We start from the raw sequence: 24,029 nt of genomic DNA, 5'->3' as shown, positions 1-24,029 counted from the left end.
AAAGTACAAGGCTCCCTCCTTCGAAATGCCGTTGAGTTTGCTCAAATGTCAATTTTTTTTTCGTTGAGATATCACATATTGAAATTTTTAAGTTTCTCAGTTTCTTAATATGCGAAAATCTACTAAGGATCCCTTAGACATCAAGCAGTCGATTGCAATTAAGAAACTTCATACCCATACGGTTTGTGGGTTTGGAGTTGGTGGACTTTGGGATTGTAAACTTGGAGTTTGTAGGTTCTGGTTTTATGGGATTGGGGTTTGTGAGTTTAGGGATTGTGGGTTTGGGATTTGTGGGTTTGTGGACTTGGAGTTTGTGAGTTTGAGTTCGTATATATTGAAGGTTTCTGAATATGAAGTTTCTGAACAGCAATGAACTGTTTGACGTCTAAGGGATCCTTAGTCAATTTTCGCATATTAAGAAACTGATAAACTTAGAAATTTCAACGTGTGATATCTCAACGAAAAAAAAAGATATTTGAGCAAACTCAACGGCATTTGAAAGAGGGAGCCTTGTACTTTTAAATTAGATGTATTTTTTTTAAAAGAATAGATGGTATTACTACATAACCTCAAATATGTCGAAAAACAGTGTTTTTGTACTTTCAGGATATATATAAAAACCTGACGTGATAGAGCAATTCTGCGGCCAGATTCGGATTCAGCGCACCAAAATCCTTCGGGAATGTATATTAGTGTGTATGCTTCTTGACCCTTGTTGACCTGTGTAATCCACACAATGTATACAAAATCCGTATGTAATAAAAGATGATTTCAGCAACGGTTCAGTGTCAATCAATTTTGATAATAATTTACTGCCTGTACATGTTTTAAAACACATATTTTGAACAATATTAAGACTTACGTCATCAATGAAATCAAAAACATTATTTCCCAAGAAAGCTCTATACAGATCTGCATTTGAACGATCATTTAAGCACGATGGTGCACCACCACATAGAGTGAGACAAGTAACTGCTTGGTTAAATGATCATTTCCCGAATAAATGAATAGGTCAACAAGGTCCAATAGCAAGTCCACCGTGTTCCCCAGATCTAAATCCGTTGGACTTTTATTTATGGGGACATATTAAGCAACTTGTCTACCTTGTTAAAATTACTATCCGTCAGCAATTACTTGAAAGAATTTAGGATGCAGTTAACCAGATAAGATATGATCCAAATCTCATGATTAAAATTCCTATTAATAGTCCACCGGCTCGCCCCTTTAAAAGTAGTATGCCGTTTAGGTTGATAACATTTATCTTGCGTCGAATGTACATCTAAAGTCTGACGAGAGTTTCTGTAAGTAGTAAGCCTTTAGATTTGGCAACGTTGCACTTGGCTGGCTTTGTTTGGATGCCTAAGCTTGAAATGTACATCAGATTATGTCACACCAGCGAATTTCAAATAATACGCTACTTCGAGAACCGCGGCGTTGTCGCTATCACGCATATGAAGGTTAAGTTAGTCAACAACAGCAGTTTGAAAGAGAATTATTTATTATAAATTATGTATCTTACAAGTACCTAATCGATTCCTACGAGCTGTCATACGGTTCCTTAGATATCTGTTTTCTATTTATACAAGTTGCTGTGGTAACCGTTCGTCAATTGTTGCGCATTCTAAGTGGAAAGACCAAAAAAATCTACATTCTCATAAGACTGTACTAAATAGTGAAAATTTTTTTAATTAATATCTCGACTCTTAGGTATCCAAACTAGTCATATTTTTTTTTTGAGGATTTTCTTCATATTAATAAGCTTATATTATTTTTTTATGAACATTTGTTCGTCAATTCCAAATCAGATAAACCTCCTTAAAGAGGATACAGTGCTCGGCAAAATTACTCAAATAAATATAACTATATTTGAAGTCCGTCTCTGTTGTTACATTTGAATTCCTTATGTCCATAATTAATTTTTGTTTGAATTTTAAAATGTACTGTCCCGTATAAATCGTCATGATATATGTCGCGAAAAAGAGTAATGATGTAGAACTGTAGAAAATAAAACACCCTTACCTAAGTTACCCAGACGCTCATTTGTCACTGGATAAATCATAACGGTCATATCCCTCCCGACTTTATACTGGTCCAAACGGATTATTAGCTCGTACAGTGCTTTTTGTTCTCTGTCTGGGCTTTCTATAATATACAAGGAACCATTCCTGGGATCAATCCTGAATGTACGCTTGACATCGCTGGAGTTCTCCGCCACGATGCTGTAACGTAATTTGTGTGATCTATAGGGCTCGGTAACGTTCAACGTGAGGACTCTCAGTGGGACGGGGACGTTTTCCTCCACTTCCACCTCATAATACCGATGTGCGAACACGGGACGTTCTATGGATTTAATGTCTTCCGGTACATCTATTATATTTACAATCAGGATGGCCGTGGAGCTCAGGCTTGGTGACCCAAGGTCTGAAGCCAGAATGGTTATGTTGTGCGACTTTTCAGATTCGTAGTCCAGCTTTCCTATTGTCGTGACGATGCCTGGAAATAAAAAGGAAGACTTATAGGCATTAATCTAATTTATCTTCTTTTTAACAGAAAATGCAATACAGAAAGTTGTTGGAGTATATGTTAATTCATTCATAACATACATAACCTCTATTTATATGTATAGGGTGTTTTTAAATGAAGTAGCAAAAATGGTACCAGTGAATTTAGAGCCACAAATAAGAGGATGGAAGTAAAAATACCTTTTTACCTCTTGTAATTTTTCGATAAAACCGATAGTTTTATAGTAAAAAAATTAGATGCGTCATCGTTCAATAAAGGGGTAATTGCGAAAATTTGTAAAAATAAAGTAGGCGGATGTCATAACAAATAAATTGTTATTTATCATATTAATAAATTAACACTTTCTCTCAACCAATAATTAGTACCAATTGATTAATTTATTATCAGAATAATTATGGCAAATAATATTTATACCAATGACGAATATGTCGACATGCTCCAAGTGTTTTTCGAATTCAGGAAAAATAGTAACGCTGCAGTAAGATTATACCACCAAAGATATCCAAACCGACCGATTCCTCCATATTGGCCTCGGTGGAAAGAAAGCTTCGCAAAACTGGTAAAATTCAACCCAACCGTGAGGGTGACGGAAAAAGGCGTAATGTCCGAACTGTTGAAACTGAGGAAGCTGTACTGGAACATCTAGAACAAGACTCTGGTACAAGCACAAGACAGATGTCCAGGCAACTGCAAGTTTCTCACAGTCTTGTGTGGAATGTAGCTCAAGAAAATCTTTTATACCCTTTTCACCATCAACCCGTGCAAGAATTGAATGACCTTGATTTACCTAGCCGTGTGGATTTTTGTCAATGGTACATTAATATTTCCAGGCATGACTTAAATTTCCTAATGAATATACTTTTCACCGATGAAGCAAATTTTCTTAGAGTAGGTGCAGTAAACCTTCATAATGTTCATTCATGGTCGGAAGAAAATACTCATGAAATATTTGTTTCAACATGTCAACATAATTTCAGATTAAACGTTTGGATGGGAATTGTAGGAAATACCTACTCTAGTAGGTCCTTTTAGTCTTCCATATAGGCTTGGAGCGGCCGAGTATCTTAGGTTTTTGAACGAAAATCTTCCAACAGTACTTGTGGATGTACACCTCACTACACGTCAGGTGATGTGGTATATTCACGATGGGGCGGGCGCCTGCACATAGTACACTTGCCGTTAGAGAATGGTTAAATTTAAATTATCCGAATCGCTGAATTGGTCGTGGTCGTGATGCCCCTTTTTGTTGGCCTGCACGTTCACCTAACCTAATGCCTATGGATTTCTTTTTGTGGGGACACATAAAAAGCATTGTTTATGCCACTCCTGTTGCCTCCTTAGAAGAACTAGGCTTAAGAATATTTCAGGCAGCAGATGACCTTCGCAATAACCAAGAACTGTTTGTGCGAGTGCGTTGTAACTTCAACAGACGTATTAAGTTATGCTTGCAGCAAAATGGAAATTATTTCGAGAATATTCTTTAAATTTAATTTTGCATTTCTTGTTTTTCGTTTGTATTAAATTTTATTTCAGATAAATAACTTTACCTAATACATGTCCCATAGTCATAAGTTATAACATTTTTTATTAATTAATAGCAAATTATTCTTAATGTTATTATTAAATTACCAGCTTATTGATAGAAAGTGTCAATTTATTAATATGATAAATAACAATTTGTTTGTTATAACATCCGCCTACTTTATTTTTACAAATTTTCACAATTAATTAACCCTTTAGTGAACGATGGCGCATTTTTTTATTAGAAAACTATCGGTTTTATTGAAAAAATACAAGAGGTAAAAAAGTTGGGCAATAAATCAGTCTTCCCAATAAATAATTTGCTTCATATAAAAAATTTCTAAATATTGAAAAGTTGTCTCTTTATTAGTAGGATACTCATACCAGGTATCGTGTCTCTAGCATTCCTCATGTTAAAGAAAAAAATAAATAAAATGTGAATTTCAATCCCCTCCTTTAAGAGGGTATATCGCCTCAGGGGTGCAACTTTCATATAAAGTATTTTTACCTCAATCCTCTTAGTTTTGGCTCTACATTCACTAGTACCATTTTTGCTACGTCATTTAAAAACGCCCTGTATATAATACAATAACTCGGCAGACAATTCCAGTTATAGGGCAGGATATATACAAACAATTAGTTATATTATTATAATTATATTTAGTTCAATCTAAAATAGACATTTACGTCTTCAAACACTAAACCGAAAACCGTTTTTTTTTTCAACTGTCCAGTAACTTCATTTCTCAGTTAAATCTGTGTCTTTAATTTTTATGAGACAGATTTAAGTGGCAAATAAATTCATATAGGAGGTAAAAAAAGTAATAGTAAGTATAATTTGCTATGTGGGGTAGATAATACAATAAAGTATAAGTGCAAGATTAGACGAATGGAATATTGATTGTTTGGCAGAATATACAGAACAGTATATGTTTTAAAAGTTTATACATGAATAAAAGACAAAAGTATTTTCTGCGTAATGTTAAATCATTCGTAATGCTTCTACTCGAACCAGATTGTAGAATATCACTGATAAAGTCTAAAGAAAAGATACTTAGGAAATTACCCCTGAACTTTTCCGAATGCACTTAATGAGAATATATTTTATGTCATATTGAGTTCCAAATTATGGCTGCATACTCAAGTTTTGACCCAACAAAAGCATTATTCAGCAAAGCGACTGTGTAATATGAGGAATAAAAGTTAATTTAGTAAAATTACACCCAAATCTTGAAACTCAGTGCTACGCGACACAATTTCAGTATCTAGTATATTTATTTTTCCTAGTGTATGTCATAATGTAACATTTTAATAGGTTTAGTGGCAATTTATTGTTTTGGCAACACTTTTGAAGATGTTTTCGCAGAATAATAGGGTCTCCAATAGATCTAACAGTGATAAACGGTTTGAGGTCAACTGCATATAAAAAAACATTAGTTAGAAGGTTATCATAAGTATCATTAATGAACGTATTAAATAATAGCGGGCTAAGAACTGAACCCTGAGGTACTCCAGAACGGGCGATAGTTTCAGTCGACGTACGTTACTCAATGATCTGTTAAATTAGTAAAAAGGTTATTGGTGTGAACTTTAACCAATGTTGAAAAATCGATACTTGACTTTTAACATGAAAGTATAGAGTTTATGCAGAGTAATTTTACACAACTTAGCAAAATTACAAAATATTGCAATAAAATACAGAGGCAGATATTAGTTTTTGTCCTATATAATAATAATTTAATTTTTGATGTGTCAAAAGGGAGTTATTAAAGGAGATGTCTCTTAAAAAAAAGATGCAAGGAGTTCTGCTATTAGGTTATCTTTAAATCTTAGAGTTTTTAAAATAACGTCTTTTTTTAAGAAATATTTGACATATCACTGTTATACCTAGATTCAAAGTCTATTACATTAAATGAAGATAAGGACATATAAGCTGATTGGTAAAACTACACCGAGAAAAACTAAAAAATTAACTAATGGTGTTAACATATCTTGCAGGCAAAGTGCCCATAGTATACACTACATAACAAGGGATATTAAAATCACCCAACCGTACTAATTTTTCGTCACATGAAAATGCAATGCTAATGTGTCAAAGAATAATTTAAAGGTGTATTAGGAAGGTTGCGTACAATAATTAAAGCGTATACGGAATATTGGTTAAGACTAATTTTTATCTAAGCAAGTCAGTCTAGGGACATTCATTAGAAGAATACCGTAAGGTGTAGCTGTAGCAGTCAAAGATTTATTTATAGCAATTATTACATACACAACGTCCCATAGCTGTATCGAAATTAGAGTTAAAAAAACACAACAATTTTCTCTTCACACTGTTTTGTGGTAACGTGAAATTTCCCGGGTACTCCGCGAGGGATTTTCTGCTCCTAGTTATTACTTGTCAATTGTAACATGACATTGTAGTGCTGCCTCCACGGATTGAATACAGTTCGTGCGCAGCATTATGTAAATCAGCAGTTACACTCCGTTGTCAGTACTTTGATCTCATTCTTTCTGTGACCTTGGAAGGAGAAGCGCTGATCAGAGCCGTAATATGAATATTTACATGTGCAGGAAATCGTATTAATGTAACAAATATATAATACTTGTTCATATTTAAGATGTAAAAGAATATTTTATTCATCATCTGTCTAGGTAAAAAGCTCTGTTTATTTGTTGTCGTTCACAAAGGATTAAAAACGACTTAAAAGCTAGGTTAATGACCGAATATTACGGTAGTTCAAGATTCACTCTCTATAAACCTTTGTGTGTCAGCGGTCTGAAAAGGGATTTAAATAATGATTTGAAAATATTTTCTGTTTCGGTATAAATATGCATTTTAAACCTTTTTAATCGCGTCTATTCATCCCGTATCTTCCCTTAAAATTAATGACATTATGACTGAATCACTCTGAATCATTGTCGGTACATATTTTTGTTGAAGTTGCAGTTGAACTCTCTTGTGCAGAAATTGTCCGAATCGTAAAAAAATATTTTAATTTCATTAGTATAAAATTTATGTTCTGTATTTCAAACGGTTCCTAAGATATCGTCAAAAAACTGAAAAAATAAAAAAAAATGTATACCCTATATCTCGAAAACGGTGCATTTGCGGACCTATGTTAATAAGAACTTTTTTCTTAAAATGAGCCAAAGAATCACACACTTTATTGAAAATTCAAAATAATAGGATTACTCTGAAATTTTATTTTATGATTGCAAAGTTGCATTATAATGCAACTAGATAATTTTCAATATGTTCGGCTAATCCACTTTTAAAATATAGCCAGGTTCTAATAAATCATCCTGTACTGGAATGTTTCATAGTACATATTGTAAAACAACTCTGTTGCTTTACTCTGATCAATTCTAGACCAATTAAGTGTCTATAATGCCCTCATTACATAGGTAAATATCACTTCATCACATCTAGACGTATTAATTGCTTTAATGTATTTACTTACCTTCTTTGGAGTCGATAGCGAATAAATTTTGCCTACTTTTTCTGTAAGGAATGTCGAACAAAATAAGACCATTGCCGTTTCCTGTGAAATCTGAGTCGTTGGCGAACACACGCGTTATTGGCGTACCTGAAATAAGACCGCACATTACTCACGTGCAATACTTGTTATTATTTATTAAATTCTATTTTTCTTTAACACAAATGCAATTTATGTGGCATTTGTATTCATTACTGTTGTTTAACGACTGTTCAAAGGTTGAATTAAAAGCTATAAATATACGAAAGCAAAGTATTAAAAACATTTATCACGTTTAAAATTGTTTTGGGTTGGAATTACTGATTTTGTTTTAAAAATTTTAATTATTAAACACATTGTTTTTCTTTTAATAAAACATATTTCCTTTGGAGTACAATCGCTTACCCATTGGACTGTTTTCTGCAGCAGTCGCGTAATACACTGGGATTTTTTGCTGATAATTATGGTTGCTAAAGTTATTTGCTTCGGGGTTGGGTATCAAGTCGTCATATCCATAAAATACAGGTGGATTATCATTTATATCCAACACGTTAACTTCAACGTTTACGGAACTACTTAAACTTTTACCAGATTTTGGATTATCTTTGGCTACAACCACGAAGGAATATTTATCTTGTGTTTCCCTATCCAATAATCCATCCACGCGTAAAGCTCCAGTAGTGGGGGAAATACTAAATGGAACAGTTGAGTTATTTTTGATCGAATAAGTTATGTTAGCATTTGAACCAAAATCTGCATCAGTGGCCTCTATTCTACCCAAGGTGTTCCTTGTGTAAGAAGCTTCTTCAGCGTCGAAGTTGTACCACGACTTTTTGAATACAGGAGGGTGATCGTTTACATCCCTTACAGTTATTCTAACAGAAAGGTGGTCTTTAAATCCACCTTTGTCGGTAGCTGATATATTTAGCCTGAATTCTGATTCTGCGGGCAGTGCCCTTGCTATAACAACTTCTCCTGTTGTTGGTTGCACCATGAAGTACTGGATAATATGGAAAGGAGCTGAAGATAATTCGTTGGGAATGTATGTTTCTGAAACCATTTCATATTTAATCACGGAGTTTTCTCCGTCATCTTTATCTTCTGCAATAGCTTTTATTACCGAACTTCCTGCAAACAAACGAAATTAATTGGAAAATAACCAGAAACATTAATACCTACCAACAGCAATATCCTCTGGTAATGATACTAAGGGAGATATTTTTTCCTTTGGTTTTCTGATCCTCAAAAAGTTTTGTGTTAACACAAACAATCCCGGAGTAGAGTTGCTCGCTTCCTCGAAATGTCCTACTCGACTACCTGTCGAGTCATACTGTAAAACCTCTATGCCCTTATCTGGGTACAAGTAAAATTGTACAAATAAAGGAGAATTATCGTTTTCATCTTCCACTTGAATCGTCAGTTTTGCTTCACTAGTTAGTCCACCTTCATCTGTAGCGACTAATCTTAAATTATAAACACTAGTGGTTTCTCTATCTAATGGTGTATTCGCCCCAGTGAATTGAATTTTACCCAAGTTTCGATCTAGTCGGAAATATTCACTTCCGTTTCCGAAAATAGTTACAGTAAATTGACCATTATGACCAACGTCACTGTCGCTCACATGGATAGGATAGTTCAAGTCAACCTCAGTTCCAGATTTAGAATTCTCTGTTATTTTTCCTTCGTAGCTTTCTCTTTCAAAAAGGGGTTTGTTATCATTTTCGTCATCTACAATAACGTTTACTTGATAAATGCCGGTACCAAGTACAGATCCTTTGTTGTACTCAGCAATAATTGTCAGTCTGTAAATATCCCTGGTTTCTCGATCTAAGGGTTTTTGGGTGTATAATGTACCATCCGATGTAATTGAAATATGGTCAGTTACATCTTTCTGGTTGGCTATCGTGAATTTCAAATTATTTGTACCATTAGTTTTAAAGCCTAGTTTTCCTATAAGAATGTTTGGTTCGTTTTCTTTGACGTGAAATTCTATAGGTGTAGTCCCTGTTCTAAAACATATTAAACATTCAATTTAGATCTAATTATTGTATATTTTACTGCTTACTTCATAAGAATGGTTTTTTCGTCTTTCGGGTCAACAACGTGAATAGTCACGTTAGTTACAAGACTAAGATCCCCTTCGTTATTAACAAAAGCCTCAAAATCGTAATTTTCGCGGTTGAATTTGTTCAGATCGTCGACAACTGTTATCGTTCCAGATTTTTCTTCTACAGCAAAAGGAACTAAGGACAATTTGATGATTAGTGGAATATAAATATTGAAGAATATCATTTTTACCTCCCTCGTGGTAACTATGGAGCAAGTCGTATAAAATGGTTCCCATGTTGTTGAATTCAGTAATTCGTATTTGTCCCACACTTGTACCGATATCCACATTTCCTCCCACCCAGAATTCATAAGGAGCGCCAATGAAATCCGGCTCTCTATTTTCTAAAATAAAAAAAAACAAAAACAGAAATTATTATTGTCCAGTGTTAAACAGGCGGTTGCTAACATGTGTTAAGGAAACATGTGGCCTAGAATGCGTAGTTTTCAGTGTATTGGGTTTTCATGGTTTTTATGCCTACAATTAGTGTTAATGACTCCACTTTTGTTCGTCCAAATGTTATGAAATTTCGACAGTACATCAGTGAAGGATCTACCTTTTCGACGCATGTAATTGCCAATAGATGACCTCCTTAGAAATACCCATTTTTGAAAAGTTCTCTTTACTGGAACAAACTTGTATAATACAGTATTTATAAAAAGCATAAATAAACCAAGCAAGTTTTAATTGACTAGTTATTATTCTTCTTAAGGAAGGTACCAACAAGATGGAGCTCCGCCTCATTATATGGAGTTGAAATGCGTCGGTGCCTAAATAACGTATTTGCACAGAGACGGATAAGTCGAAGAGGATATATTGAATGGCCATCGCGATCGCCAGATTTAAGTCCGTTAGACTATTTCCTTTGGGTTCGTTTATCAATCTATTGTCTACAAGACCAAACCTCAGTCGTTAGAAGATTTGGAAGATCTAATTAGGATGATGTTAAAAATATATCACAGCATGCCATTCAAAATTCCTTAAGATCTTTCGTTGATCGATTAGGATATTGTCAGGCTGCCGAACGTCCCCAGTGTCAATATTTATAATGAATCTTTCTTTAATATTCAAGTGTTCCCTATTTTGCAATAATAAACTTCTTTTTCATTAACTAAAAAAATGTTTACTGTTTGTTTTATTGTTAAAAAAAGTTAAAATAAACAAGGAGGTCCATTTAAAAAAACTGCCGACAACGCCGTATCTCTAAAAATAAAGTAAATATTGGAAATTAAAGTAGTCATTGAAAAGAATAAAAATACTACAAGAACTTTTGTTAAAGGTATTTTTTAATCAAACTTATGGTTCACCTTGTACACAGCACACATTTGCCTAACCCTGTATCACAATAGTGCTCCAAATCACACCTCTGTCTCAAAATTAATGACAGGAATTGAGTTAATCACTCATTAAGCAACATTTAAGTGCAGTACAAACAATAAGTTACGGATATGACTAAGATTTCCAAAGGGTAAAAGTCATAAAACATAACACACGCAATTCTAAATTAACCAGCAATTTCCTTTATTCAAAATAAAAATGTGCAGGAAACTGTTTACTCGAATCACTCATGAGAACCGAATATTAATTAATTACATGTTAATAACGTATTATAATAATTAATACATGAAAACATAAAGTGATAAAAATTAATTTAATAGCAGTTTCTTGCTAAAGTTTCGCTGTTTAACGTGCAACAACTTTCCTTAATTTCACAACGTTTTTAGAACATATTCCTTCTAATGTAAATATATTTACAAATATAGTAAAAAAAAATAAAAAATCATTAGGTTAACATTTTGATTACTGATTTTTAAATTAATGCGGAATATCTTTAACATTATTACCGTTCTGATCCCGAATATCCACAGTAACAACAGCCAAGGCGGATCTTTTTTCGCTGGGATTGACGGGTTGATCTGATGCTTCGACAAACAGAAGATGTTCGCTGGCTTGCAGGTCATCCTGTGTCACCATTATTTGTCCAGATTTGGTATCGACTTCAAACGGAATGCTGCTATTTGGCGCTTTCTGTATAGAGTATGTCACGAATCCGTTTCTTCCTAAATCTGGATCGATAGCGTGGAGTTGTCCCACGAGATCACCTTAAAAAATGTTCAGTACAATGACAACAATGTAAAACGATCAGTTACAAACAAAATTTGCATATAACTGGATAATCTATTGCAAAGCTAAATACTAAAGGCAATCTCTGAAAAAAAAAGGTTATTTCCACCTAATTAGATGTTTGGTGTTTTTTTATTCAAATATATTCATGAATAAAGAGGATTCACCACAGATGAATGGATGATGTATATAATTGGATACATCCATTGTTATGATATGTTCATGTAATTATCATTAATAAATGTTTACAAGCCACATGACCGCTCAGCTTAGGCAATTCAACATTGTACGATTGGTACTGGTAACAGAAATACCCTAAATCTTAGCGTCACTAATATCAATGATTCGTTTACAATGAACAATAACAAACCGTTACATCTACGCGATTGGTTGAATAGTACGTATCTGGGGAAAAATTGCACCAATCACAGCCGGTCAAACAGAATGTTGTGTTTTAATGTGATCTTGATCTTATTGTTTTAATAATTTTTAATTTCACCGAAATTTAATTGCCGAAGTGAAAGAAATAAAATTACTTGCTGTTCCAAACAAAATTATTGGTCACGTTGCTTGTAATCATTTATGAAGGCTCTGTATTTTCTCCTACATGGTTTTGTATTATTCTGTCACGCTATTCAAAATATATTTTTTATTAATTCCGTATCATATTTGAACGTGTTATTTTTTTTTATATCTATTTCATTACATGTTTTTAGCTGGATCCATATTTCAGTACGAAAGCGGACGTTTCAAGCCCTCATATACCTTATAAAGGTATAAATGTAGATTTTAGCTGTAAACTGCGGTTGTGTGAGTCTAAAATCACTCGAATACTATTCTGCCCCATGTTAAAGCCTGGTACGCATCTAAATTTGAACGGATACGAGTTAAAAACCAAACAAAAATCATACGAATTTACAACGTACATCCCTATGTGAATGGTCCACAAGCTGTACGTTCTACGCAGGTCCGGCTTTGTGGCAAAATGTCCAAACAAAACACAGACCAAAAGTATTAAATTATTTGTGTGTACATGATATGAGTTTTTATTTTGCACCACAATTTTATTTTTTAATGCCATATTAATACATAATTATGCTTATTATGATTTTAAACAACAAAAGCGAAATAAAGCTACTATCACAACACCCATCGTGTTTATAAAGTTGCAAAAATAAGGTTTTGCCTATAAATACAATAAAATGAATTTAGATGTAGATTTAGATGATGATATCCGAATTCCTTTTGCAAAATATACCATAACAGCTAATTCAGCAGATTGTTTGGGATTTAAGAGATATATAACCATTTACCGAGTGAACTCAAAACTAATAAGATTACAATATCTCAATTTAAACAAAAACTGAAATTATTTTTAGTAGATAAGTGTTTTTATTCTTTATTGGAATTTTGTTCTGCTGTTGTGTCTTAGGTTAAGTTATTATATGTTTATTTGACTATTGTTATACAATCCTTTTTTATCCGCAACAAGATAAATAAATAAATAAATAAAAGATAAGTCCACTGCAAATTATGTTTATAAATAAAGAATAATCAAGTCACAAAAAAAAAGAACACATAGATGTTCCATTTCGATTATGTCGAAGAGGATTCAGAAGAGTTGCTGACGCTGCAATTTTCCACATTTATGATAAGTACGTCAATCACTGAACCGAGCAATCATAAATAGTAATATATATTGTCGTTGTTGCTAAATATCTGGTTATTCCATTAAAAACTTTCGATTGTTCGCTCCTTTGGTCCAGCGGTATGCCAAGGAAGGCTGCATGCAAATGTCTTTTTGAGGCGCTCTCGACCCGTTGACCAATATTCCTTTAACCTCTGGTAGGCCCAACTCACCCGTTAATATTCCAGATCACCTGTATCCTGCTTATACTGAAAGCCATAATAAATTATGGTAAAAAAAAAATGTTGAGACATTTTTGTGAAATCGTTAAAGTTGCCACTTTATTCTTTTTATAACTTGCTTAAAATATTTTTTTCTATCAATATATTTGGTTAACGCCTGCACATCTTTTTCTATAAAGTAGAAATGACAGCGACCACAGTATGTACCAAATTAATTCGTTCGATATGTTTTTGCAGCGATATTTCAGTAAAATTCGAATTGTGACCTGGATTGTCGCCTCATTCTTTACTTCAGGTAAAACCATTTGCTCCCTCCTTGTCCAGATATACACACGTACAGTGTGTACTTGGTTTTACAAAAACAGTTTTTTTTTTTTACTTTTATGTACAATAGCGAAGTTGCAGTTCCTCCATCAAAGGTAAAAAAACAAGAGATAAGATAATTCTTGAAAATTGTTACTCAGAAACGATTGAACACAGTGAATCTCATACACAGTAATATTCTCATAAAATTTTGACAGAAGTTTCCCAGTGTTGTTGAAATTGGAAGGGGTTTAAGCAGTCAATAGATAATCTTCAGCCAATTTTTTTTGTTGGATTTCTTTTAAACAGATATAGTTCTGTAGTTTTAAAACTGACAATAATTAGAAATTACAAGAATATTCTTAATTTAAATTTACAACTGCCAATGGAAATCGCAAGTAAAAGTAATGTTTTCGAAGCATCTGCTTCTAAATTCTTACATTCTACAAGACTTCAAGTAATCAGTGCGGTTGCAGACTAAAACAGCTATATCAGTTTTATTTTATGGTATTTTATGTGTTAGAGAATGACGCTAAAATAGTATCTTTCTGTTTCCTTATACATCATCAATAATGTGTTTTGAATAGCTTTCGCTTTGATACCGGTTTAATATAACCGTTCTGCAATACTAAATAATTCAGAAACTTATAAGAAAGTAAATCAACGACAACTGTAACAGAAGATAATGAAGTTATATGATAACATGCTCGAAAAAATGAAATAGGTATATATAGAAACATAGTCATACAGGATATCTTAAGATTAATGGGAACGGAATAGCTGCGAATTAGAAGAAACTAAAATAACACAATTTAATTAGACTTAATTACCTTATTTTGAAAGTTGATATAATACTTATTTCAATTTTGATTTTTTGTAATATTGAGCTCCAAATTAACAGAATCTAGGTTTTTCAGAATGGTCAAGCAAATTATAGTGTCTAGTAATTTGAAGCAGCTTCATGAGAGCGCCACTCAAAAGCTATTTCATTCAATTATAAGTAAATTGATATCTCATCAAGAGTCACCAGACAACTTAAATCACAAATATGCCATCTTGTGATTTTAGACAAAAATGATATCCGTAGAAGGAACATCCCTAGCGTTTCATATCCACAATATTTTTGTTTTGTTTCTTCTTGCACTTATCAACATTTCTTGGCATGGCCGAACCATTAGAGCTTCGGCTTGTTCAGTAAAATCAATATGTTTAAATTCTTGATAGAAATTGCTGAACAACTGCGTTACAACGGATATATTATCTACTAACAAATATTCAATAAACGCTTGTATCTCAATTGTCATACCAATGTTTCAAAACCTACCTTAGTTGCAACAGAAAATCAAAATGAAAAATGATTGTTTCACTCACTGAATCTGTCTTAAGAGCTTTATTACTAGAGCAACACTATCATTTGGATAGCTACCCTTTGACGTGTCGTTATTGCTGCGGATGGAAGACTGTAAACGCATAACTACAGCAGTATACCTGTGCCTGTGTTGTTGTTCACTTAGTGCTTGTTGTCCTTCAGTTCACCCCTTCCATCCACTGGTGTTGTGCTGTAAACACACAGATACCCAACTTGAGTCAGTGTACAGTTGTTTGCTTATCGTGCTTTACGTACTGCAGTTAAATTCTGATTTCACGGAGGATAATTACACATTTGAAGAACTTGCTCACGCATTACACGTAGATCACGTGAGTGTCTGGTGGGTTTTGCACGGTGAGCATCTACATCCATTCCACAATCAACCAGTTCAAAGTATAGGACAGCCTGATTCTGAACCACGGCAATAATTCTCACAGTGCTGTTGTCCCCAGTTTTCCAGAACTCCTTACAAGGGAGGGCATTTTTAACTCACGCAATAGGCACCAAAGGACCGTTGAAAATCCTGTGAGATTCTCATTTTTGGTGGAATTCTCGGAGATCACCTTATTGGACTACACTTGCTACCAGATCGTTTGCATGGTGCATGGTCGTTGAACTTTCTGGAGAATGCCTTAACTGAACTTCTGGAGGACGTCCCCTTGCAATTGCGCGTTAGTTTGTGGTTTCAACACGCCGATATTCCAGAGCATTTTGAGCGTCGAGCCAGAGAATATCTCACAGACATCTTCAGGCAATGAGTAATTGGAAGGGGTTGACTATCAATCCCTTGGTTTGCGCGCTCCGCTGGCCTCACCCTTCTTGACTTTTTCCTCTGGGGTTATATAAAGTCCCTGGTGTACTCAACACCAGTAGGAATAGTATCTGAGATTATTGAGCGCATCTTTACAGCGTTTTATACCATCAGAGGTGAGCGAGGAATCTTACAGGGATAAAATAAAACATTGTTCATCGTTGCATATTATGTAACGAAGAAGGTCGGCAAATTGAATATTTACTATAAAGTAGAGAAGCCACTGATACGGTTTGATTGTACTCTACTGTATTTTCCAAACTACAGTATTCTGGTGTTTCATTTAGCCTATTGAATGCGTAGAAAATGTAGAAACTCTATTTCATATTTCCGGCTATAAGTTCCTTATTGCAAAATGTTAAGAATTTAATCCTTTACAATTTCCCAAATTTTTAAAACGTCATTATATAACACCTTTTATATGTCTACTGATTATGAACGTACATTCAGAAAAAAAGTAGTAAGATAATTTCAGACACAAACATAGAATTGATTAAGGTGTATGAAAACAGATATGCGATTTAATTATGAAACAAATTATTGTTTAATTGCTTAGGTACTCACAAATATCATTAGTCTTATATAACAGGAAATTATCCAAACAACATTTTGAGAACTACTTACTTGAGATTTACACATTTATTCTCGCAGTATGTAAAAAAGTTGCAAAAAGGAGTCCTATCAAATTCTATTTACTTTTTATAACGCAGAGTGCTCCAAGGTTGTACTAGCTTCGCAAATTAAAACGTTATACAGGGGGATCGAGGTCTTAACAAAAGTGAAATATTCTAATTTCTTTTACCAATTTGTATGGGCATTCTTTTCACTTAAAGCATCTTCAACTTTTTCAAATGATATGTGGCATTAGATGACTTACCTTTCTTAGCTTTAGTCGTTATGATGAACTCGTACAAGTTATTAGGGATGAATGTGGGATTATTGTCATTAGCGTCCAGCAAGGTAACCTCGATGTTGACAGAGGAGGCTCCTAATTGACTTGTTACCACGCTCGGTACTTTTTCTTTGGCATAAACGCGCATTGAAATGGTGGACCTCTTCTCACGATCTAGAACGGTCTGATCTCTGACCTGGAAAGAAAAATAATTGGTCGCTATTTATTACCCTTACAAAAGTGGTCAAAAGTGTAAGTGTATTTTATTTAAATTGGCCTTACATGACGTGTGATGTTAATTTCTAATTTCAGTCGTGTGAAACGTTAATTTTAAATTATAATGTACCTTTAATTGGCATGCGTGGAGTTTAATGACTTTCTCATCGCAAATGTAATTTAATTTATTGTTAAATAATACATGAGTAATAAAGAAAAGTAAGGAAATTATATTAAAATAAAAATGTTTTGTGATATGCTATGGAAACCATACAGATTTCGATTTCGTTTAAATATGCTCGATAATTTAATAAGAAAAAACTGATTTTTAGAACACACAATTTTATTTATTTGTATTAAGTTAATATCTTTCAAATAACAAAATACAAGAGTTAATAATAGAATATATATTTTTAAAAAATAAACAAAATTGCAAATATTTCAGGTAATACAGAGTAAGGGACTATGGAAAAAAGTGTATATTTTTATGCGACGTACCAACATTTTTTGTTCACAAGATAGAAATCTAGGTATAAGATGCATTCTGATTGTGGAATTCAATTTTGAAACTTTGAAATATGCGTTTTCCATTTTAATAGATCACCCCGAATAACTTTGCGGGATGAACTTCAATTGAAAAACTTCCAGAGCAAAAGTTATAAGGTTTTAAGGAGGATAATGACCTTGGATTTGACCCAGCAATCAAACTAACGGGTCATTTGAAGGCCAGCCTCAGAATTTCAAATGGAAACCCCAGATCTTGGGTCAGATTGACCCCCCAGGTGCACTGAAGGTCACACCAGTCTTTCGACTGAAATGTTTACATTTTATGGCAAAGGATGATTAATTTTGTGGCAAATACCGTACAAACTACTATGATCATGATTTATGGGCTAATTGTGACTCTGACCTTGCGCCCTGGGGTCTAATTTAGGGGTTATTTAAGCTGATTTGATCTTCAGAGGGTCCCTAGGGGTCAACCTCATTAGATTAAATATATATCTCTGAATGTAGAATTTCCTGCACTTTCCATTTCTAGATAAAACAAACATAGTTTCCATTTGAAAGTCTGGAGTTGACCTCCAAATAACCCTTAAGATTGACTCCTAGGTTAAAACCAACGTCATTATAGTACGGATCCCTTGAAACCTTACAATTTTTGTTCTGAAAATTTTATCAATTGATGGTCATCTTGCAAAGTTATTCGGGGTGATCTATTAAAATGGGGCATGGTGTATAATTGAAAAATATCGGAGATCGTATAAATTACTTAAATATACAGAGTGATTCACTTTTTATGAATAGGACTTTAACCATCAATCTCATCAAAATAATGTCATTTTGAAGAAACCATTTTTCTCAAAAACCAGGCATTTCATTTAAAAATAGTAAGACACCTTTTTGCTGTAGAATAAACCGCAATGTAAAAAATAAATTAATTTTGAAAAATTTTCAGTGGTGTAGAAATAATATTAAAAATAGGAGTTATCAATAATTTATAAAATCGATAGAGGTTTTTATTCATACACTTCATACTAAATATAAAACATATGTCTTTTTCTATAATACTGACAAAAATGTTTGTATTGGTACCTATGTTTTATGTACTTAGAGTATGTTTGATTTACTAATTTTTTTTTATTTTTATAAAATTTTTGTAAAAGTATCTAAGTATCTTGGAAGTAAAGCGATTTGAAAAACTGTACATTTTGTAGTAAATAAATTATGTAGCTACAATACCATAAAAAACCTACTACATAAAAAAGGCATACGTTTTCTTAACTTTAAGGTCAGATCCTACTGTAAAAGGTAAAGGACAATTTTTTATCTGGTGGTGGTGTGATTTTTAGTGACAACACTAGGAACAGGACTCAGGACACTTGAATTCAATTTGCCTACATACCAAAACCCTAACGAATTACGCCATTTAAAATTTAAAAAGTAAAGAAGTGTTGACCATCTTTACAAGTGTTATTTTAAAACATTTTATTGCTGTAATAAAAAACAGCAATAACATAAAATGTTGTTCTATTTGAAGAAATTAAGTAAGGTAACGCTCAGAATTCGTGTAATCGAAAATAATTTTAAAATATGAAGAAATTTGATTTGAAATACATTTTGTACAATTGATATTATGAAAAGTAATAATATGTATACGAATCCAATTCAAATGGGACACCCGCATATTCCGTCCTACTCGTAGACTTTACTATAAATCATCTTCAATAATTTTATAATAAACTTTATTGTTCGCCTTACAAGATTTTTATTGGACAATAAATTATTCTTTTTGAAATACAATATGGCAGGCCGACCTGTTAAAAAAATCATTATATTATGTATGATTAATAACTTTTAAACTTCTAGAGATTCGCAAAATACGATATAAGTGCCGCATGTCAACTTAGACTTAGTTTGTTGTTTTTATACGCTTTTGAAAAAATTGCTGTAGTATTCATTTGATAGAACTGCAAGTCATCACTTTACAAGTACTCAATGTGGTTACAGTACTTTTGTCAAGATATTACGCAAAACTTGCGTTAACAAAGGCTTCTTTGTTATAAATTTTTTTCGAAAGGGAAAAGTTAAAAGCAATAATTCATTATATTACTAAGTGAACCTGACACGATGTAGCTTTGTCGCTTGTCAATATGCACATGCACTTTTATTACCCAATCAATAATAATTATACATCGAACCCGGATCTGCCATGATTACCATGTTATTGTAATAAAACTAATTAAATACGACACCAATTTCCTAATATGTAAAATCACTTGTCATTGTATTTGTGAACTGAACAATTAATTGCAGTTTTTTTTAAATTGTTTCTAATAAAGATGCTTATCTAAAACTAGATATTATCTAGAAGAGCATATGAGGAGGCATAATTTATAATGAAACAGAAAAATAATAATGTAAACCAGTTTAAATGAAATCTAAAATAAAAATATTATTTAATATTTTAAAGAACACAATCCCCACAAAAATAAAGTTCTGTTCTAGAGCTGATTACGAATCTGATGTCCGAATCTGAAAATTCCTGAAGAAAAGATGGCGGATCCAATATAGCGAATGTAAAAATCGGAAAAGCATTCAAAATTTGAATATTATGCCCGAAACTTGTTACTCGGTGGTTTTCAAAGTCACCATTCACGAATATAACGTTTAATTCCGCCAAAATGGCGGACCTATTTCAGGGAACGAAGAGAAAAATAGGTTAAAACCTCCGATCACTTTCGGATAGATCCGATTTTTATGAATGTTTGGAATTAAGCTTATTTCACCCTGTAGATGAATGTATGTACATACATGTATGATTATTTTTAAGGGATGAAAACCACCCCTTATGCAAAAAATCTGAATAAATATAAAAATAGGTGTTATATAGACTAAAATCATATCTTAATATATAGAATAAATATTGTTTTATATTGTGGGTTATAATTTACGTTATTTTTATAAAGTTTCAACCCTTAAACACCACCCTTAATGATAAAATATAAAATTAATAGTTTCTTTGACCTTAAAATATTTTGATAGCGCATATATTATAGATAGAAATATTTTAAATAGTTTATGGTATTATAAATAATTTATTACAATATTTCAACTCTTAAAAACTACCCCTAATAACAAAATATTAAAAAAAATAGTTTTTAACAGTTTGAAATGATTTGATAGTACAAACAAGATAAATTAAATTCTTTTACCTAGTAGTACAATTTATAATTTATCGCACTGTTTTAACCCTTAAAAATCACCGCCAATGACAAAATATAAAAAATGGCTTTTAAATTATTTAAAATGAATTATAATACCCTCATATAATAGTGTTTATCAGATCACTGGGTTTATTAAAAATACCATTCATTATACAAATAAAAACAATTTTATACATTTAAAGTTGATAAGTAGAAGTATTAAAGGATTAAAGGGAAAAAGTGAAGGTATTCTATCTACTCTATATGTATAGAATGCTCCACAGTTGTGAATAATCAAAATATTGATATGTTCTGAAAATTGAAGCGGTAAGGTAGCGTTGGTTTTTTAACGATAACTTCCTTAATTTTAAAGCTGTTAAGACGATCCAAAAATGATTTTACGGAAAATATCGACAGCTAAAAGTACTGTAATATTAAATAATTTTTAAAGCGTTATTTTTGAGATTTTTGAGGTTAAAGGGTTTGAAAAACATAACCTTCGCCCTTCTCGATATCTCTTAATTTTTATCCTACACAAATAAAAAACAAAATATTATATGAAAAAAGATATAAACTTTTGTACTCTAATATTTATCGTATCTTTATTATTTTTAAAGTTACTTTCAAAAATATGTTTTTTATTTGTAATATTTTTTTTTTCAATCAAAACGTAATATTTTCAAAAATATGCATTCTAAGCCGCTTAAAATTGTATAATATACAGGCTGTTACAAATTCGATTCTCACTACAGGGATCTCGGAAACGGTAAGAGGTACGAAGTAGCTTAAATGGGGGCAAAGTTGCGTAATCAGGGGACCAACATTATGCCTCTAAAAAATCAAGGCTAACATGATTAGTTTTCGAAATATTTGAAAAAAAACCGAAATTTTGGAAATCCGTTTTTGTTTAATTTCAGCCTTGTTTGAGGAGATATTGAAATAAGAAGAACACTTTCTCATGGCCACTTTTTGCCCTCTATCGAATGGCATAATCAATTTTTGTATGTAACGTTTCGTCTCTCCAGGACCATCATCAACTTCATTTTTTTAAATACGACCCTGGAAATTTTATTGCATTTTTTGCAAGCCTTCATGATCCCCAATACTGTACTGCCTCAGCCCTAACCAGATTCAGACGTTTTGTCTCGAAAAACTCATCTTCAGTGTATTCGTTCCAAATTTATCTAAATTTTTTATTTAGATTTCTTTGTTTATTGAATTATCGTACACTGTAAGTGTCGTTAGACCCTGTGAAATCCATCTAGTTAAAATTATTACCACCATGCATTAAAATAAAACATTATTAAAGTTTTATTCCCGTGTCCATAGTTATTTCTAGGCTTCTCGAGTGCTCAAAATTCAAACAAATTTCGATCTACTTTTTTCAATATATTCATACAAATACATCTGACATGCTCTTTCACAGTCGCAGTTACAGATATAATAAATTCCGATAATATTATGCTGATCTTCATTTTTAACCTTTGCCAAAACGAAAATGTTCAACATTTACTGAAATTTTTTAAAGAATAATATTCAGCATTTTGGTGGTTCATATGCATTTTTAAGAATTAATTTGATTGAAATTCACATTTTAATTTTTTTCTTTAATATGAGGAATGCTAGAGAAATTTGTTATACTAAAATTAAAATTGTAACAATGTTTTAATGTTAACGCAACAACTTATTGAGTTATGTATGACCAAGTGATGGTAATAGTTAATAATAATAAATGTTCTATTGTAGCGCGTGGTAGTAATAGTTTAAATAACTAGATGGATTTCACAGAGTTTAACGACACTTACAGTGTACGATAATTCAATAAACAAAGAAATCTAAATAAAAAATTTAGATAAATTTGGAACGAATACACTGAAGATGAATTTTTCGAGACAAAACGTCTGAATATGGTTAGGGCTGAGGCAGTACAGTATTGGGGGTCATGAAGGCTTGCAATAAATGTAATAAAATTTCCAGGGTCGTATTTAAAAAAAATGAAGTTGATGATGGTCCTGGAGAGACGAAACGTTATATATAAAATTTGATTATGCTATTCGATAGAGAGCAAAAAGTGGCCATGAGAAAGTGTTCTTTGTTTTTCAATATCACCTCAAACAAGGCTGCAATTAAACAAAAACGGATTTCCAAAATTTCGTTTTGATATTTCGAAAACTAATCATGTTAGCCTTGATTTTTTAGAGGCATATTGTTGGTTCCCTGATTACGCAACTTTGCCCCCATTTAAACTATTTCGTAGTTCTTACCGTTTCCGAGATCCCTATAGTGAGAAGCGAATTTGTAACAGCCTGTATTGTTAGCACATAAACAATGTAAATTGTAGGATTATCCTTAATTTTAAATCTCGTGAAAAATGTATAAATTTTTGTACCTACTGATTTTATTTCCGAAAAAGCGAATTAACAGTTTTATTTTAACCATAACTGTTAATTTTTATGATAATGACCTACACTTAACTTCATTTTAAAGATTTTTAGTACTTTAAAAAATGTTCTGTGCATTCTTCTTGAAAAATAGATTTTTTTAGTTATTTTACGTTAAATGCTTCCAATTGAGTCTCTAACGGACATGAAATTATCTTCAACCAGTACCTACCTATTGCACCCACATAAATGAAAAAAACTCGATCTTTTTTTTTCTATAAGCTTCATTTTCTTGGTGATGTTTTTTTTTTCATAGAATGTCTATTTTCCGAGTTATTCGAGAAAAACTACTGAGAAACGTATTTTTTTTAATAAAAAATGTACATTTTCAATCGCCAATAAATATTGACTTATCGAAAAATGTTCTTACTATACTTTTTGCTTAAAATTGATTGCTTTATGGATTCCTGTTTTTTTTTTCAATGTTTTATTTTTCACTCCCTAGAAGGGATGGCTTCCACCCCCCTGGGCAAAAGCGCTCATAAGCACTATATAACTTTTGTTTCTTGAGCTATTTTCTACTTACAGTCCAAGTTTCACGTCAATCGGTTCTATCCGAAAGAACTCTGAGAGGAAACCCTAGGTTCTCTGGACTAATTGCGGATTGAAAAATGCCATGCATTATGAATGTTTAAAAAAATTAGCCATTTTAGTAAAAATAGGCAAATGTCTA

The 24,029-nt window shown here is 32.5% G+C and overlaps 1 protein-coding gene across 1 annotated transcript in view; it reads right to left on the bottom strand.

Moving 5' to 3' along the window:
• The window catches only part of LOC108903164 (cadherin-89D), a 159,067-nt gene that overhangs the window by 29,043 nt on the left and 105,995 nt on the right, over window positions 1–24,029 (bottom strand). Inside the window, exons 10-17 of the mRNA XM_018705253.1 lie at window positions 16,981–17,191; window positions 11,472–11,729; window positions 9,819–9,971; window positions 9,586–9,763; window positions 8,700–9,529; window positions 7,926–8,648; window positions 7,506–7,631; window positions 2,020–2,493 (exon numbers count right to left, since the gene is read on the bottom strand). Of these exons, the coding sequence (XP_018560769.1) occupies window positions 2,020–2,493; window positions 7,506–7,631; window positions 7,926–8,648; window positions 8,700–9,529; window positions 9,586–9,763; window positions 9,819–9,971; window positions 11,472–11,729; window positions 16,981–17,191 (2,953 nt within the window). The remainder of the gene's footprint in view (window positions 1–2,019; window positions 2,494–7,505; window positions 7,632–7,925; window positions 8,649–8,699; window positions 9,530–9,585; window positions 9,764–9,818; window positions 9,972–11,471; window positions 11,730–16,980; window positions 17,192–24,029) is intronic.

This window comes from Anoplophora glabripennis, unplaced genomic scaffold (genome assembly GCF_000390285.2).
Source record: "Anoplophora glabripennis isolate ALB-LARVAE unplaced genomic scaffold, Agla_2.0 scaffold67, whole genome shotgun sequence".
NCBI classification, from domain to species: domain Eukaryota; kingdom Metazoa; phylum Arthropoda; class Insecta; order Coleoptera; family Cerambycidae; genus Anoplophora; species Anoplophora glabripennis.
The sequence above is the reverse complement of the archived record's forward strand: the minus strand, read 5'-3'. Positions and strand labels throughout refer to the sequence as shown.